This window comes from Motacilla alba, chromosome 5 (genome assembly GCF_015832195.1).
Source record: "Motacilla alba alba isolate MOTALB_02 chromosome 5, Motacilla_alba_V1.0_pri, whole genome shotgun sequence".
Lineage (NCBI taxonomy): Eukaryota > Metazoa > Chordata > Aves > Passeriformes > Motacillidae > Motacilla > Motacilla alba.
The window spans coordinates 54,214,475-54,230,251 of NC_052020.1; the positions used below are offsets into that span (position 1 = coordinate 54,214,475).

A 15,777-nucleotide genomic window follows, 5' to 3' on the forward strand; every position below is an offset into this window, starting at 1 on the left:
TGTGGACCCCCACACGCCAGTGCTGCTCCTTGCAGACAGACATGGTAGAGTGAGCTTCTCGAGGGATCCCAGCACTCAGAACAGCAGGATTCAGACAGCTTTGCTCCAGGAGCAATCAGAGCCAAGGCATGGAACAACCACCTCTTCTTCCTCATCAGTCTTGAAGCCAACATGTGTCAAAAAGAAAGCAGTGCACCAGGGATGGTCAAGAAAGGATCTGAACAGAGTATAAAACAGTGCTGGCCTTTGTGGGGTGCCTACACATCAGATGCTGGTCACTTTGGTCAGCCTGACTCCAAAGGGACAGAGAATAATTTGGAAGGGCACAGATGTCATATAGGAAAAGCAGCTGGAGACCTGGAGCAGGCCTGCAAGTGGGAAGAGAAAAGACTGTGACTTTGAGCTCCAAGACTTACAGAGAAAGTGGTGTCTGCACTGTAAACCCCAGATTGTTGTGGAGATGGAAAGGAAACAACTGCTTGCTGTTTTTACATCACCTTATTGAGGAGCAGGTTCACAACAAACAGAAAGAAGTGCTTTTCCACCCCATTCACGGTACAGTTGTGGAACTCATTGCCACACGATAAAAAAGCATTAAAAGGATGATATGATGCTACAGAGAAGAGGTGCCTATCAAATATGACCCTAAACTGCTGACCAAAAGAGCTGGATGGGTGTGAGAAGGGCTCATGCTGCAAATTGCTGCTGTCTTGCACTTTCTGTAAGCATCTTCCACCGGCCACTGCAGGACAGAGGATGCTACAATAGATGGACCTTTGATCTGCACCAGTACAGCTGTTGGCTGAGCACCTTCCACCCACAGGTGGGGCTTCGTTAATCAACAGGTGGGGTTATGCCCAGAGTTATGCCTGCAGGCAGGTGGCCAAGCCTTCAAAGGGCCTTCTGTAGGCTGCTGCCACAGCAGTTTCCAAACCTGCTCCACAGCTCCCTGCCCAACCTCCTTTCACAGCCTATCAGCACAGCAAATCTGCCACAGGGAGAAGTCCCCTCCAACCCAAGCCTCCTTCAGATGGGTGGGAGAAAAGATAGGATAGCAGCTGAGAAAGACCCACAGGTTAACAAGTCTCTCCCTACCCAACAGGGCTGAAGGATTTGCATTTGGCTGGCTGGCTGGTTCCTGTTTTTTGCCAGAATATGTGAAAGCAACAGCCTCTCTTGGGAACCCAAAGGTCAGAAAACATCGTGCCTCCCTAATCATGGTCTTGTATCCTTACAGAATGTCACATTTACACTGGCAAAGTGATCCTTCTGCCTTATCCATCACTGGAAACGAAGAAATCTTAGTTTTGACTTCAGCAAAGCACATTCATTCCTTGTGTCTCAGTGGTTGTAAAGAGTAATATGGATGGAGTACATTAATATGAGCAAAAACATTTAAATAGAGCTTTTCTTCTGAGCTTCTAAAGTCTGGCTCATTGGTCCCTCAAGGTAGTTGACTTCTGTACTCATTTCATAAAGACAGTGCAAAGTATCCTTTGAGAAGGATTTCTACAAAATCATGCTGGATGTCTGCAGAAAACCCCAAATTATTAACTTTGAAGAAGGACAGGTGGGTCTCTGTTCGGCTCATTTGTAATGTACACTGCCCTGCATGTTGTCTGTTTCTTATTGCTCTAGAAATAGATAATACAATATAAAAAAGAGATTTGTATAAACCATCCAGATTTCATAGATGGATGCAATCTAGCTTTTCCAAGGGAAAAGGTGACCCAATGAATCATGAAACTTAATGATTCTCATAAAAAACCCAAAACTTCTGACTTAGGAATATTACCTATGACATTGATTTCTAAACTTTTGATTGCAAGCACATGTTTACAATCAAGTAGTTGAAGAAGAGACATTTTTTCACTTATTCTAAGCCCCTGTCACACTGAAAAAATATACAGAGCATCATGTGTACAGAGCAAAAGCAAGGAGTTCCACATATTCATACAGAAACAAGGATGGACTTGGGAAGGATTTTGTCATCTCTTAAGGGGACATTTTGTTCCTTTATTGTTTTATAAGCCCATTCTTTACCTCACCACCTGTGATGAAAGAAGAACACAGGGCTGGTCAGGGACTGCTTTGCAGCACTGAACAGAGCAAGTCAGAGAATCACATAATTTTTTCACAGCAAGAACAATATTCTAAGTTTGATACAAGCACCAGCCTTGGTGTTGAGAACAGAGGAAGAGCAAAGACAACCTCTACTCTCCTCATGCACAAGAAGCCTCCTAAAGGTCACTCCTAGACTGCTCCTAGACTGCTCACAAGCTACTTGAACTGTTCTTCAGGCTCATCCTTTCTCCAGTGCATCCAAAGCACTAGGACAGCTCACCAGCAATCAATAACAAGAGAGATGAGAGAGTTCAATTCAGCCACACGTATCATATCTCTAACAAAAATTCCTTTGCAAATTTGTTACATGTTAACCCCATCCCTTTTATCCAAGTTCCCCACATCTAGAATTGCATGTGTTCTGCAGTCTGAAAGACACTGATGTCTTCTGCAGCTTTCAAAGCAGTGATTGAAATGCCTTTCAACCCTTGGCTTGTTCTTGAGAAGGTATGGGCAGAGTGAGTTATTTTGCTGGCTACATTAACTTGCCATCCAAGCACAGTCTGAAGAGTAATAATTACGTGGCCTGCTGGAGAACAAACCAAACAGCAAATGGCCAAAAAAAAAACCTGAGCTCAGCAGGTGTTTCAGGTTAACATCAGGTCTCTGAAAGAGCATCAGGGAAGAAAAATTAACCCAGAACTACTTATGGCTTAGAAAAATCACAAGAGTCCATTTATTGGTGTGCCTCATTATGCAGTTCTTGTAACAGAGAGGATTCTAGCATCACCATAACGCTTAGCACATGTGCATCAGGAAGAAGCTGAGATGTTAGAGCAACATCTGTAAAAATAAATCAAGGTGAAACAAGACTACTGAATAAGGTGAGATGAGGCATGTGGAGACATACAAGCAATTTAAGAGCAGCATAGAAATAAGATCTGCATAAAATTGATCAAGGTTAATTTGTGGAAGTCAGAAAGTTTACTTTTTGTTTATCCTTCTAAACTTATTAATCTTGTTTCACGTATCTCAGTGTACATAACTCACTCATCACATGAAGGAGGCATCAAATCATTCTTGGTTTTGGCAGGGAAAGAGCACTACAAAATTGAACATTTGCCTGTGGTTTTTTTGTTGGTTTTTTTTTTTTTTTGTGAATCCACAGAAGAACTCCTGGACATAGGATCAGTCCCTTTGTTTAGAACAGTTGGTGATGACCACTGATGTGGCCCTTGCTACTTCAGTACTGGGAAGAAGCAGAATTAGCACCTTTGGGAGCAGTCAGCCAGCTCATGACCAAACAACAGAACAGCAGTGACCTTATTCCAAACATATATAAACCTATTATTTCTTCTTTTGAGAAAGATAACAGAATTAGATTTTGAGGACTGACTTTTGAGAAAGATAACAGAATTAGATTTTGAGGACTGACTCAGCTGAGAGTTGTTCCTGTCACGATGAAGACAAGCAAATAACTCCAAGAAAAAGCAATTAAAAGTAGCTGTATGATGACTGGAGCAAAACCGCTGCTAGAATCTAGAATTCTGCCTCAGATGCTGATAGCTACTAGGAAAATTCAGCTTTTATATTCCATATTATCTTACAGGAATTCATCTTTTACTATGTAAACTATCATTTACAAAGGAACTGTTACAGAAACAGGAATAGACCTCAACTGAGATTGGAGCATGACATGTAAAAGCTCTGAATAACTGCACAGTAGAAAAAGGTATTACTTGGGAAAGGACACCTCCTCGAGCCCCTGCACGCTCAGCCAGCTCTCTTCTCACCCCAGGAAGCCAAGCTGTGGTCAGGCAAGACTTCACTGAGCAGCCAGGAGGAGAACCACTGCAGAACAGGCACGTGGAACACACAGAACATCCAGAGCTGGATGGGACCCGCAGGGATCATCCAGTCCAACTGCTGGCAGCTAAACACAGCCCCTGCGCTCTGTGGGGAGAGCTGGAGGTGTCCCTAAGGCCCAGGGGACAGGACCTCCGCCGTGGCCCGGGAAGCGCTGTCGCTCAGTGCTGCACGCTCGGGTTACGGGAAGCACCGGGAATTGAACCTGGACTTTCACTCCTCCTCTCTTTAGCCTGGTCACATCCGAGCTCCAAGTGCTTAGAAAGCAAACAACAATCTGAAGTATCTTACACACAATGAGGGAATCATTTTATTAGATTATGGAAGACAGCAGCATTACAGTACAAAAAGTTACAAGAGTAGCAGAAAAAAAGTGTTTTTGGTTTAAATACTCAGGATTATACTGGGGAACATGAGAAGGATAGTACCCTTTTCTAAACTAACTCCTAACCAGGTTATCAAAATAAGTTTTGAATATTTAGCACAAGTAAAAAAGTTACAACAAACATCATTATAAAATGCTTTAATAAATAGTTTCTTTTCTGAAAGGTATTTTTTTTAAGAACATGTCAAAAAAATGTACTAAAACAGATGATCCTGCAAAGCAAATCCTGCATTCCTGTATAAAATAACTGGTTTCAAAACATTCATGTTTACATTGTTCGTGGGCCAGAGTTTACACTCTCAGACATCCGTTCCTCTCAGTGGTAGGGTAACTAGGTGTATGTAGTGTTATGCTTCTTCAGTAATTAAAATAAACTTATAGTCTGCCCAGTTAACAGCAATAATAAAAGCCTTAAAAAAAAAAAAAAAAGCATAAGCCTTCCACAACATTTAACCATTTCTACTGAGGTACTCCCATCCTCTGAGCTTGCCAGCCTTTTTCCTTTAGAGCGAAAGATGAATAAAGCACAACAGAAACAAGACTGAGGAAAATATTGTTCCCTTCATTAGGCCTGTATTTAAACGCAAAAAAAAGTAATACCACATGTAATTAACATATTCACAAAAGAAAAAACAATGCCTCTCTATGTTGGTACTGTACAGTAGATGCACCCGTTAGTGTTCTTGAGATGGGCTGAACATGGGGATAAACAAACAATTTCTGGATCTATTTACATGTAAGTGGTTATGCTCCTATGTAAATACAAATGACCAACAGATTCCTAACATTGATTGTATTAACATCATTTTCTAATCTGGACATAATACCAAAAAAAGTCTTATAAACTGCCATAGAACCTCCTTTTCTGCAACATAAATTAAAAGGAATGACATGTAAAAAAAAAAAAAGACCAAAATATTTAACTTATTAAATCAAATATACAGAGTGATTCATTTAATATGTACATATTTACAAAAAAGCACTTTCACTATTAGAAAATAAACTGTGTCAGTTGGGGAACCTAGAGTTCTCACAATTTTACTATATTGATATGGCAGTCTTTGACAGTTGCTATAGAAAAAGTTTAATCTCAAGGCACTTGTCACATGCTTCAATACTGCAATTCTAAAGTAATTCAACAGAAATAAAAAGGCCACTTTTAAACCACAGTTGAAAGATCTCTATAATTTTTTTTTGTTCCTGTTACAAAGTGTGTAAGGCAAATTTGGAAAAAATCTTACAGAAGCTACTAACGTAACAAGTGCAGTGAGCTGCCATTAATAGAGATTCAAAGTCAAGAAAGCAGTTTAAAGTTCACACAATTTCCTCAACCAGGAGGTTTTAAAGCCACCATTAAATTAGAGCAAGTAATAAAAAGAAATACATTCTGTAAACAGTGTACAGTCTTTTGTAATAAACTTTACACATATTGAAAATACAACCTCTCCTCTGCCACACAGCGAGTGTATTATAAGTAAACTTTACAAAAATAGCAACTATCAAAGATTACTCATTTTTTTCATCTGACAGTCATTGAATAATTTATACAAGGCTAAAGAAACAAAATAAATTTTATTTATTATTTTTATTTATTTTTTTTACGCAAAATAAAGAAACTATGAACATTTGACTCCAGATATTTTTAGTCCTTGATGCAAAGTGGAGATGTCAATTTTTCCCCTCCCCAGCAAGCGCAGGCGCAGTCTGCCTACATCCCAAATACAGGTTAGTCTCTACTGCCTTCAAAGTTTGATGCATTCACATTTTTTACAGATCTGTTGTCCATTTTGCCTATTTGGTGGGATTTCTTTACTGGACTGCTCTCTGATGTGTCAGACACCTTTGTCGGCAAAGGCTTTGCGAGTTTGTGAGAGAGGAATTTGTCCATTTCCTCATCTCTTTCCTCCTCTTCATCCTCCTCTTCCTCATACTCTACATACTCCTCCACTGCATCACAAGTTCTCTTTTGAGGAGATATGAAGTTTTTGCATTCATAACGAATGTCTTTGTTACTGTAAGATCTGTCTATAGGATTTCTTATGGGATTTAAAGGTGCCCACTGGTTATTGGCACCCTCTTCTCTGGGAGGACGGCTTCTCTCTCTCTCTTTTCTTCTCTTCCGAGTCCACCACACGCAGATGATGATACAAGTCAGCCACACAATGCTAAATACCACACAAAGAATTGGAACCAAATAATCTGGAGGGCAAATGGAAAGAAATAAAGTCTTGTGTTAACAGAACAAGATACACAGCACTGGACATTTGCAAGAGAAGGATCCATAGTTGACTACAGGTGATCCCCTGAACCATTTTTAGGAGAAAGTAAGTAAGATGTCTTTACAGCACAATAGCAACTGCCTGAATGCACCAGGTCCATTTGAAAGTGCTCTTTACTAGTTTGGTTTTACATGATTAATGATGAAGGAGGAAAGCTCCATTTGAGATCTTTTGTCCCCTTTAACAGACAAACTGGTTTTGTTAAGCAGCATCTTTCTCTAGCACCTACACAAAGCTGGCCGAGAAAACCTGAGTAATCCTGCTAGGATAAAGTCTTTCTTCTAAGAAAAACCTTATCCTAGCAGGAGGCAGACAATGGAGTACTGTGCACCTAAGTTGCTCTAAAAGTACTGGCACTTGCATCTGCATTTATCATCAGAAAGAACAGTCCTTTACCATCAGTGTCTGCAGACATTTATGTACCAATGATCTCCACAAACATCCAGGTTAGGGCTACATAACCAAACTGGTCATGTATTCTTCAGCAAGCTCCTGTTCTACCTCAAGATGAAATACCAGAATATTTGCTCTAGGGAGAAGAGTCTTCACTGCTCAATGAACAAACAAAAGTTGTTGAGGCAATTGCTTTTCTCCTCATTATAGTGTTCTCCCAGTCACACAGACACAGATTATTTCTCTAGGAAACTATTTCTGAAAATTTTATGCATATTTGGATTTCTTCTGCCCCCCTTCCTCAAGAGCTGTACAACTAGGAGAGAATAACAGTTTTTTTCTGTTCTTGATAAGCAAAAACTCACACATGGTAAGGGGGGGCAACAATAGATGAGGTGCTTTGTTTTTATAGAGAGCAATGGGATTGTTCAACAGCTCTGCAGACAAATGCTGTCAACCCACTACTCCAGTGCCTGATCCAAACATAAATTCCCTCAGCAGTTTTACGACATCTGCTTACAGACTAACCTGGAAATGACTACAGAAAAACAACTGATGTTTCAACACCATGTTCAAGTGCCTTCTGAGCACATTCTCATGTGGAATGTGACACATTCTCAAACATTTCCTTTTGGTACAGGAAGGTGAGTACACTGCCAACATGGTTGGCCTCAAGGGATCTCAAAACTGTATTTTAACAGTTATGGGAAGGATTGCACTCACATGAGTAACTGCTATTCTCTCCTGATTTTTCATAAGCAACCTAACATTAAATCATGAATGGGAGAAATACTTGAAAGAAAAAGGAGCTCTTCATAACAGCTTCTCCAAGATTAGAATACAAAGCTTGCATTCTCACTGCTATCACATTTTTTATTTCATCACATGACCATGGATCCAAGTTCACTTAGTAACAGGTTCTTTATAATTTTTGGCATACAGATTCCAAATTCAGACTACTTTTTCTTAAAGCTAGAGGAAGTCAATGAAGCATCTAAATTATGAGCTCCACCTAGACACTTGAGCATCCCACAGAAAGGACATAGGGCTTTACACCACATTTTCTGATAGGTTTTCACCCACCTCAACCAATTAAGGGGCAGCAATAACACAAATTCCAAAACCAGGTTACACTTTGCTTCATAACAACTCCACTTCAAGAACTAAGGGCCAGTGGTCAATACTGAGCACCCATATTAAAATGAGGAGTCTGGAAACCATTTTGCAAGAGAACCCAATCTAATCCACTATTTCGGGAGAATCTTTAAATCTTATAGAGATGGGAGGCAAAGTAATCTGCAGCCCTTTAGCCCTAGAATTTAATATGCAATCAGAAAAGCCAGAGGCTGAGGCATGCCAAAATCTGAGCTTAAATCCTTATCTTCTACACAACTGCTGTTTAAGGCAAGCACACTCCTTCAGGAGAGCTGAGGAAACAGTGCATTTGCCAAGACTTCAACAGATGAAAGGCATTTCCTAGAAGGAAAATGCAAGGGAAGTGGAACCAGGCAATCTCCTAATTGTTTAGACTATGGATGGAAGATCTTCCAGAAGATTATGTTGGGGAGGTCTAGGAAAAAGCTGGGAGAGCCTCCTACCATTGTAAGATTTTCACTCTGGGGCTTAGTTGAACTTGAGCCTACCAGCGGTCTTCCACAAGCCCATCTCCTGCCTCCCCCAGGCAGGAACACAGGCATGCAAAACCTCCAACAACTTCGTTTGGCACAGCTCTTGGAGAGCCAGCATTCAGAGATAAAGGTCTCCAATCACACCATATCCTCTTAAAGAGGAATGAATGCTACATTTCAAGCCAGCTGTGCACTAGTGAGAAACACATGTTGAAAAAGAGAGTGAAGTTTTACATCATGGCCAAGTATTGGAAGAAACCAGACGTCTTTAACTCTTGTTAAGGTAAAAAAATAGCACACGAGCACTTCAGAAGAGATCGGTATCACACCACACCTTCCCTTTCCCTGTATTTTCATTTCCTCACAGCCTCAGTGTAGCAGCATCAAGGGCTGAGGCTGGTTTAAGGTTAATGTAAGAGAATTGGACAGAATTGGAACTGCACACTACAGCTCCTGATCTTATGAAAGGTGTGCTTGGGCTGGACAGCTGGGCTGGAAGTCAGAGCCAAAACCATGGCAAGAGTATGTGGGCATATCACATTAGGGATGAGGTTAAGTTTAAACTAGCACACAAGCACAGAACCTTGATCTCAAAGGCACTCTCTCTTCAGTTAGTAACAGCAACTAAAATCACGACCCGGTGGATCATTTTCTCCAATGCGTAAAGAAAGATAAGAGAAGTCTGAGAGCAGGGGAACAAAAAACACACCACAGAGGAGGTATGCATTGGAACCTTACCTGATGATGAATTCCCAACAACGATGGTCTCGACTTTGACTTCAGTTACTGCCAACATGACCGTGCTGTTCTGTCGCTTGGTGATGGCATTCACTATTGTATTAGCAGCATTCTGAATGAGGCTGTTATCTTGTTCATCTCGGTGTGGGACAAAGGACTAAAGGGAGTGAAGGGGGAAAACAAGAAGTTATTGCAGTCACCTAAGCATGGAAACGTACTTTTCAAATCCAGCAACATCTTAATTGAGTTCATTCAATTTGCCTGACAGTAGCTACAAACAGTTCTGTAAAAGCTTACCACAGCAACAGCATAGCTGGCTCTACCCAAACTGCAGATGCAGTGTCAGACTTGGTGGTAGCACACCTACTTGTTAATTTAACATACCTCAAAGGATAGGCAGTGACTTCCATGTTACTAAACTGATGAGCTAAACTTAGTCATAGTTTGGAGCAGTTCAAAACATGTGGATTATCTAGATAGAAGCTTGGACTAATAACAGTCTGCTCTATTTATACCATACACTTTGCTCCCTGCATCGTGGCTCAGCATGCTCTTGACAGTACTAGCAGAGACAGATAGTCCAGCTTCTGTCTGGATAAACATTTACTATGAAGATTAACTCTTTCTTGAAAACTAAGCCATACACAGCCATGGAGTGATTGAGCTGTAAATGCATCTAAAATAAGTCTTTTGTTCATTAGGGCAACAGTTACTTTCATCTACTTGACTTGCACCTTCTTCCACTTCTCACTTAGTACCTTGTGTTTAAAGAACATCCCTGAAGCAGCCATACACTAAATGCACAGCAGAAACCTCTTCACAAGAACAGTCCAGCCACCTGTAACCATATCACCTTACTGAGAAGGCCAAGAGCCCAAGATTTCTGACAGAACAAGTAGGCACCTGTTCACTAATTTGGGCTGAACTAGCCTTTAGAGTCATTTATCATGAGCTTGTAGTAGCCACCTGTCATTAAAAAAACCTGCAGTTTCAGCTCTCTGGTAGTGTAGGAAATTGTGAGATCTCAAAATTGCTTTGCAGACAAGACTAAGCCACAGACTGCTCCACCTGCATCATTCAAGTGAAACAAGCTTGAACAACTTCTTCCCCAGCAAAAACTAATAAGAAAACATATTTGTATATATATACACACAAACGTCTCATACTTACAATGGCAACTTCCACTGCGTTCTCTGTGGAGTAAGATGGATCACACAATATTATCAGAGTTCTGTCCCTGGAAACAGTCCTAGTAGCTGGTAAATACCGGATTTCAGAACAGATATTTTCTGTTGTAGTGCCCTGTTAGAAGCAAGGGAGATTGGGTCATTTTAGTTCAAGTAAAAAACAGCATGTAAAAATCAGGATCTTCAGAGTTCTTGCAGTTGCCAAGAACTGATGAAGGCAGAAATGAGGGGAGCAAGAAAGGGCAGGAAAGTGAAGAACAGGGTTTTGGAATGACGGGCAAAAAACTGAGCTTGCATGATTATGTTAGTACAGCCTGAGCCCAACTTGAAATGTAAATAGTTCTTCTAGACTCAAGAAGAGAGAATATTCAGTACAAACCCAAATTTTGCCTCACCCTTTAGACAAAGCTCAATTAAAAGCTATGGGAGACTAGTAATAAAATTTCCAAGCTTATAATAGCAGGGAGTCATACTAGAAACCTTAATATTGCATGCTGTGACATAGAATAGATCCCTACATATATTACCACACTTCATTAAGAATTCCATTCTCACCTGGGGGACTTTGTCTCCATTAAAAATTAAAGTAATTCTAGCACAGTCATTGTCCAAGTACCCAGAATTAGGCAGACACTTGATATTGATAGGCAGAGGTTCAGAGGCACTGCATTCTCCCCAGTCTGTGCATGGTGGCTGAAAGCATTTCATATACTTCTCCTGGCATTCTTGACCCATGGGACACTGGTTATTGGAATTATCCCAGTATTTGTGTAACAGACAAGGCTTTTTTCCACACCACACCTAGGAATTAAAAAGAATGAAGCACTGTTAGAGGTAGTTGCTCTCATGTATCAAATCCAAATAAGCAATTCACACAGAAAAATATCTGTCTTTTGATACTGCTGTAGTTCTATTAGCAGATGGATCTGCTCTTCCACAAAATGAGGACATTTAGTACAGACACAAGAGTAAAAATCTGTGCAAAGATAATCTGAGAAACCACTGGCTGGGTATATCTCTTAGAAGCTTATGGATCTGTCCCACTTAACTGAGTTATAGAGAAACTTAACTGTTTATTTTAATCTGGTCCTCTCTAGCCTTCTATGATACAGCAAGAGCAATACTGCCATCAAGAACAATTTCTTCAATATTCATAACTGAGACCCTGCCAGAGAATGCTGAATATGTTAAGAGCTGATGCACATTGGTGATAAGCACAACCACTCCAACCATGCTCCCAAAAGGTAACAGTTTGCTGGTAGCCACAAATTACTGGGGTGCAGCAATTTCCAAACACAGCTCCATTCCAGGAACTGGACTTGGATGATCCTTGGGGATCCCTTCCAACTCAAGATATTCTACAATTCTAGTAAGCCTTTAAGATCCTACATAGTACTGCACAGCTATTAGGAACTTAGGGATTTCTTAAAGCACAATTATCAGCAAGAAAGTGCAAGTGTTCCATTACACATGGAAGAAACCTAATACCACACATGGATGAGTTGAATTTAAGGCACATGTTCAATATGCATTTAGGTCTTTCTTTTCCTCAGTCACAAAATCACTAGGATCTAGTCCAAAATAAATATACAAAGGTTGAAACCTGTCAATTCATAAAGCTACTGAAGAACAATACAAAAAGGCAGTTAATATCCAGCAAAAAATTTCTTCCTACATGTCCTCCACTTTGGAACTCACATTTCACAGAATTAGGAGTTCTAAAACTGTGTTTGCAAAGCTTCAGCAGTGTGATTTATTTATCCTTTATTCCAGCTCATATTTTATTTTCTACAACAAGTGGTCTAGAGAGCCTGTTCTAGCAGGTTGACAGTAAGATAGTAACTAATGATATTAATGAAAATCCATAACTACTTTTACAGGAAGCCATTTAAAAATGAAAAAAAAGAAAGGAAATTTAGAGGAGACAAAGACTAAGTTGTGCATGAAGAACAATGAGTTTGTTTCAGCCACAGGAATTTAAGAAAATAGGCCAAAATGCCTACCTTGGTGCAGTCAATACGTCCATCCAAACAGTGGCAGCTGTTGCACTCCTGTTCCCACCGGCTGCCATGGGGAAAGGTCATTCCTTTAAGCCAGCAAGGCTTTCCAATTCCAATCACTAAAGAAAAAAAAAAACCCAAAAAGCACATTCAGACACTTCACCTCTTCAAGTTATATAATAAATACTATACAAATTTAAATTAAAAATATTAGCTACTGTTCCTTACATATCAAACTACGGTATATAAACTTTATACTGGCTACATTGTACCCTGTTGTATTTTGGGTAAAGGTTGATAGCAGATATCAGAATACCTTCTTGGCATCTAGGACCAATTCTTCCAGGGGGACAAGTGCATCGGTATCCATTTATTTCATCTATACAGGTGGCACCATATCCACAAGGAGAAGACTGGCATTCATCAATATCTGGGCAGAAAAAAAGGTAAAACTCAGTGACAAGGACACAGGACATTGTAATTAATAATTTACTGAGGTGTAATCTAACAGTACCTCCTTTCTTTAAAAAGCAAAGAACAGCATGGCTACAGAATTAATCTTGTAATTAAACAGTTCTGCCATTTCAGCAATACCCCGTAACAGATTTCTCATAATTGCAGCCTAATTTAAGTTCTGGTAATCAAAACAGCAGTCATATGCTGACTCATCTCACAGAGCAGAGGTGTTGGACAGCTGAAGGTGTTAATGCCCTGTCCACATTCAGCTACAGAACAAGTCCCACATCCTGTTCTGGCACTAATCTCAGATTTAGTCTTCACACAAAAGCATGTGTTTTCATGAAGTTACCACAGTGCAAGAGCTGAACAATGATCTTGCTCAACAATGCTCAGAGAAGTGACTTGATGCAACACAAGTGACCAAAAGGCAGAAGAGTAACAATTTAGTTTGTAACACACATTTGATGAACATTAATGACCTTGAAATAGTGAGCAGATTAATTTAATACACAGATACTTAGCATAAAAGCCTCTTTAAAAAAAAAAGCCTTTAAAGATTCAGAGGCTTAGCCACAAAGCAATGGAAAAAGACAGGGAAGCATGGTCCATTCAGATGGACAGCAATGTGTCATTTGTTATCCTGGGGATGTGACCAATACGATTTATGCAACAGAAACCAGATCATCAAGTTGTGAGCCACAGGCACCAACTGCTTCATTTTCAACCAGAAACATCTCTTTTCCAAAGCATCTTTTGAAAGTTTTCTTCCATTGAGTATGTATGCCCTTTCCAGCCCCAGGGAACTGTTTAAACACCAGTTCTGGTCCAATACATAGTATCAGCTTATTTTAACATACAGGACTTTGAAAATGAACATGAAAAATGGCAGTAGTGAGATTGTTTTGCATTGCCTACAAGTGTAACAATCTAATGGATATGTAAGGGCTTTTGGGCTATTTAAACTTCCTTCAAAAGTGATCTAAACTTCTAAGATCTTCTAAGATCTGAACTTCAACAGGGTTCAATTACTCTTTCCTCCTGTTTTCACACTATACAGGTTTAAGATTCTCAGCATACAGAGGCTAGAGAAAGGTGACTTAACTCTGTTTCTGAATCAACCACAAAAGGCAATTTTTTCAGAGCTGCTCCTTCCATCTATACCAGTCTAAACAAGTAAGAAAACGTCTGCAGCTCCATTACAAATGCACAGTATTTGTATTTCTGACATCCTAGCCTTAAGGGGAAGAGGAGCAGGCAAGGAGAATTCAATATCCCTTTCTGGGTATCTGGATCTAGACACACAATGATTGCCATGCCTGGTTCTGTACTGAGACACTACTAAGCTGATGCTTCCAACAAGTGCTGCAGCTGCCCTCCAACCAGAAGTGCTTGTTTGTTTGCTCTATGCCAGAATGAGAATGAAGTCTCAACTTGACAGGACGTCACCATACTGATGGAGTGGAAGGACCAAGCCCAGAAGCCTTGAGGCTACAGAAGATTCAAAGACTGATCTTTCAAAGCAGAAAGTAAAAAGAAGGTACATATCCATTTGAGTAAAAAATAGTAAAAATCCTCTAAAAAGAGAAAACCAAAACAACGCCAAAAACCAACAAAACAACAACCCCCCCCCCCACCCCCCCAGCTTGTTCTACAACACTTCAAAATACTTTTAGGGTCTATTTTTCTTCTCATTTTTGGCCTCTGCCCTTCAGAATAATTGCAGTGTAGCAGGTTTGTTTTCTAGCTTTGAAAGACCTTTATCATACTTCTGTTATTCATGTGCCAGCACTACACTCAGTGTTTTTGTTTCCATTTGGAATGTCTCAGTGCATTCTGGTTTCTTACATTAAGTGGAACACATTCAGATATATGCCATCTTTACCAACAAGATGTTTATCAACAGAGTAATATTTTAAAATTTAAGTTTCTATGAAGGCAGCACCCCAGAAATGTTAGAATTATCCAAGAAAATCCAGCAATCAAGTCTTGAAGCATGATTTAAGCCAACTCATTTCAGAGCCATTTAATGAAATGAGTAACAGACCATAACCTGCTATTATTTACAAGGTATCAGTACCTGGCTAACAGGTGGCTTCCGCTTCATTATTTGGAATTCAGTTGAGCTAATGTAAAAAAGGGTCACCAGGTGTTCTTTCCAATTTGTGCAGAGTGGTACAACCACCCAGGTCTTTACCCATGCAGGTACTTACTGATTCTGCAGTCAGGACCAGCAAAGCCAGGGGCGCATTCACATCGGAACCAGTTCACTCCATCAACACAGATCCCTCCGTTGTAACTGTGCATAAAAAATGTGGTTAACAAGCCATCTACATTGCTTCATTGGTCGATTAGAGCTTTGTTAAAGCTTCTGCAGCTCTTTAGGGGGACATTTTTTTTCTATCAAGAGCAAAAGCATAATGCTAGATAAACAACATTGCTTAGCAAGTCAGCAGCTAAACAGCAACATCCTACAGCTGCATGAGGAAGCACATGCACAGAATTGAAGGAGGTAGAACAGCACTTTCAAGGGAACACAAAGAAAGCCTAAGGTTTTCCAAATTTGTTTGTTTTTTTAATACATGAAGCACAGATGATGGCATCAGAGTGGACAACTGAGAAAGATAAGGCAGACTGTTTCATTCACATCAGTTTTTTCCCTCTTCAACCATAAATATCAGCCCCTGTATTTAAAATATTCCCATTTTACCTCCCAAAAATTCTGTTTTGTTTTTAGACATATTTATACAAATAGGACATTTTTATATTATTTAAAATTAT

The 15,777-nt window shown here is 40.0% G+C and overlaps 1 protein-coding gene across 2 annotated transcripts in view; it reads right to left on the reverse strand.

Moving 5' to 3' along the window:
• Positions 1 to 4,213: 4,213 nt before the first annotated feature.
• The window catches only part of JAG2 (jagged canonical Notch ligand 2), a 68,849-nt gene continuing 57,285 nt past the window's right edge, over positions 4,214 to 15,777 (reverse strand). For both annotated transcript variants that reach the window (XM_038137900.1, XM_038137899.1), the window contains 7 exons: positions 15,210 to 15,295; positions 12,857 to 12,970; positions 12,544 to 12,659; positions 11,096 to 11,341; positions 10,524 to 10,655; positions 9,354 to 9,510; positions 4,214 to 6,514 (listed from right to left, as the gene is read on the reverse strand). In XM_038137900.1, coding sequence (XP_037993828.1) covers positions 6,042 to 6,514; positions 9,354 to 9,510; positions 10,524 to 10,655; positions 11,096 to 11,341; positions 12,544 to 12,659; positions 12,857 to 12,970; positions 15,210 to 15,295 — 1,324 coding nt within the window. In that variant the 3' untranslated portion in view covers positions 4,214 to 6,041. The remainder of the gene's footprint in view (positions 6,515 to 9,353; positions 9,511 to 10,523; positions 10,656 to 11,095; positions 11,342 to 12,543; positions 12,660 to 12,856; positions 12,971 to 15,209; positions 15,296 to 15,777) is intronic.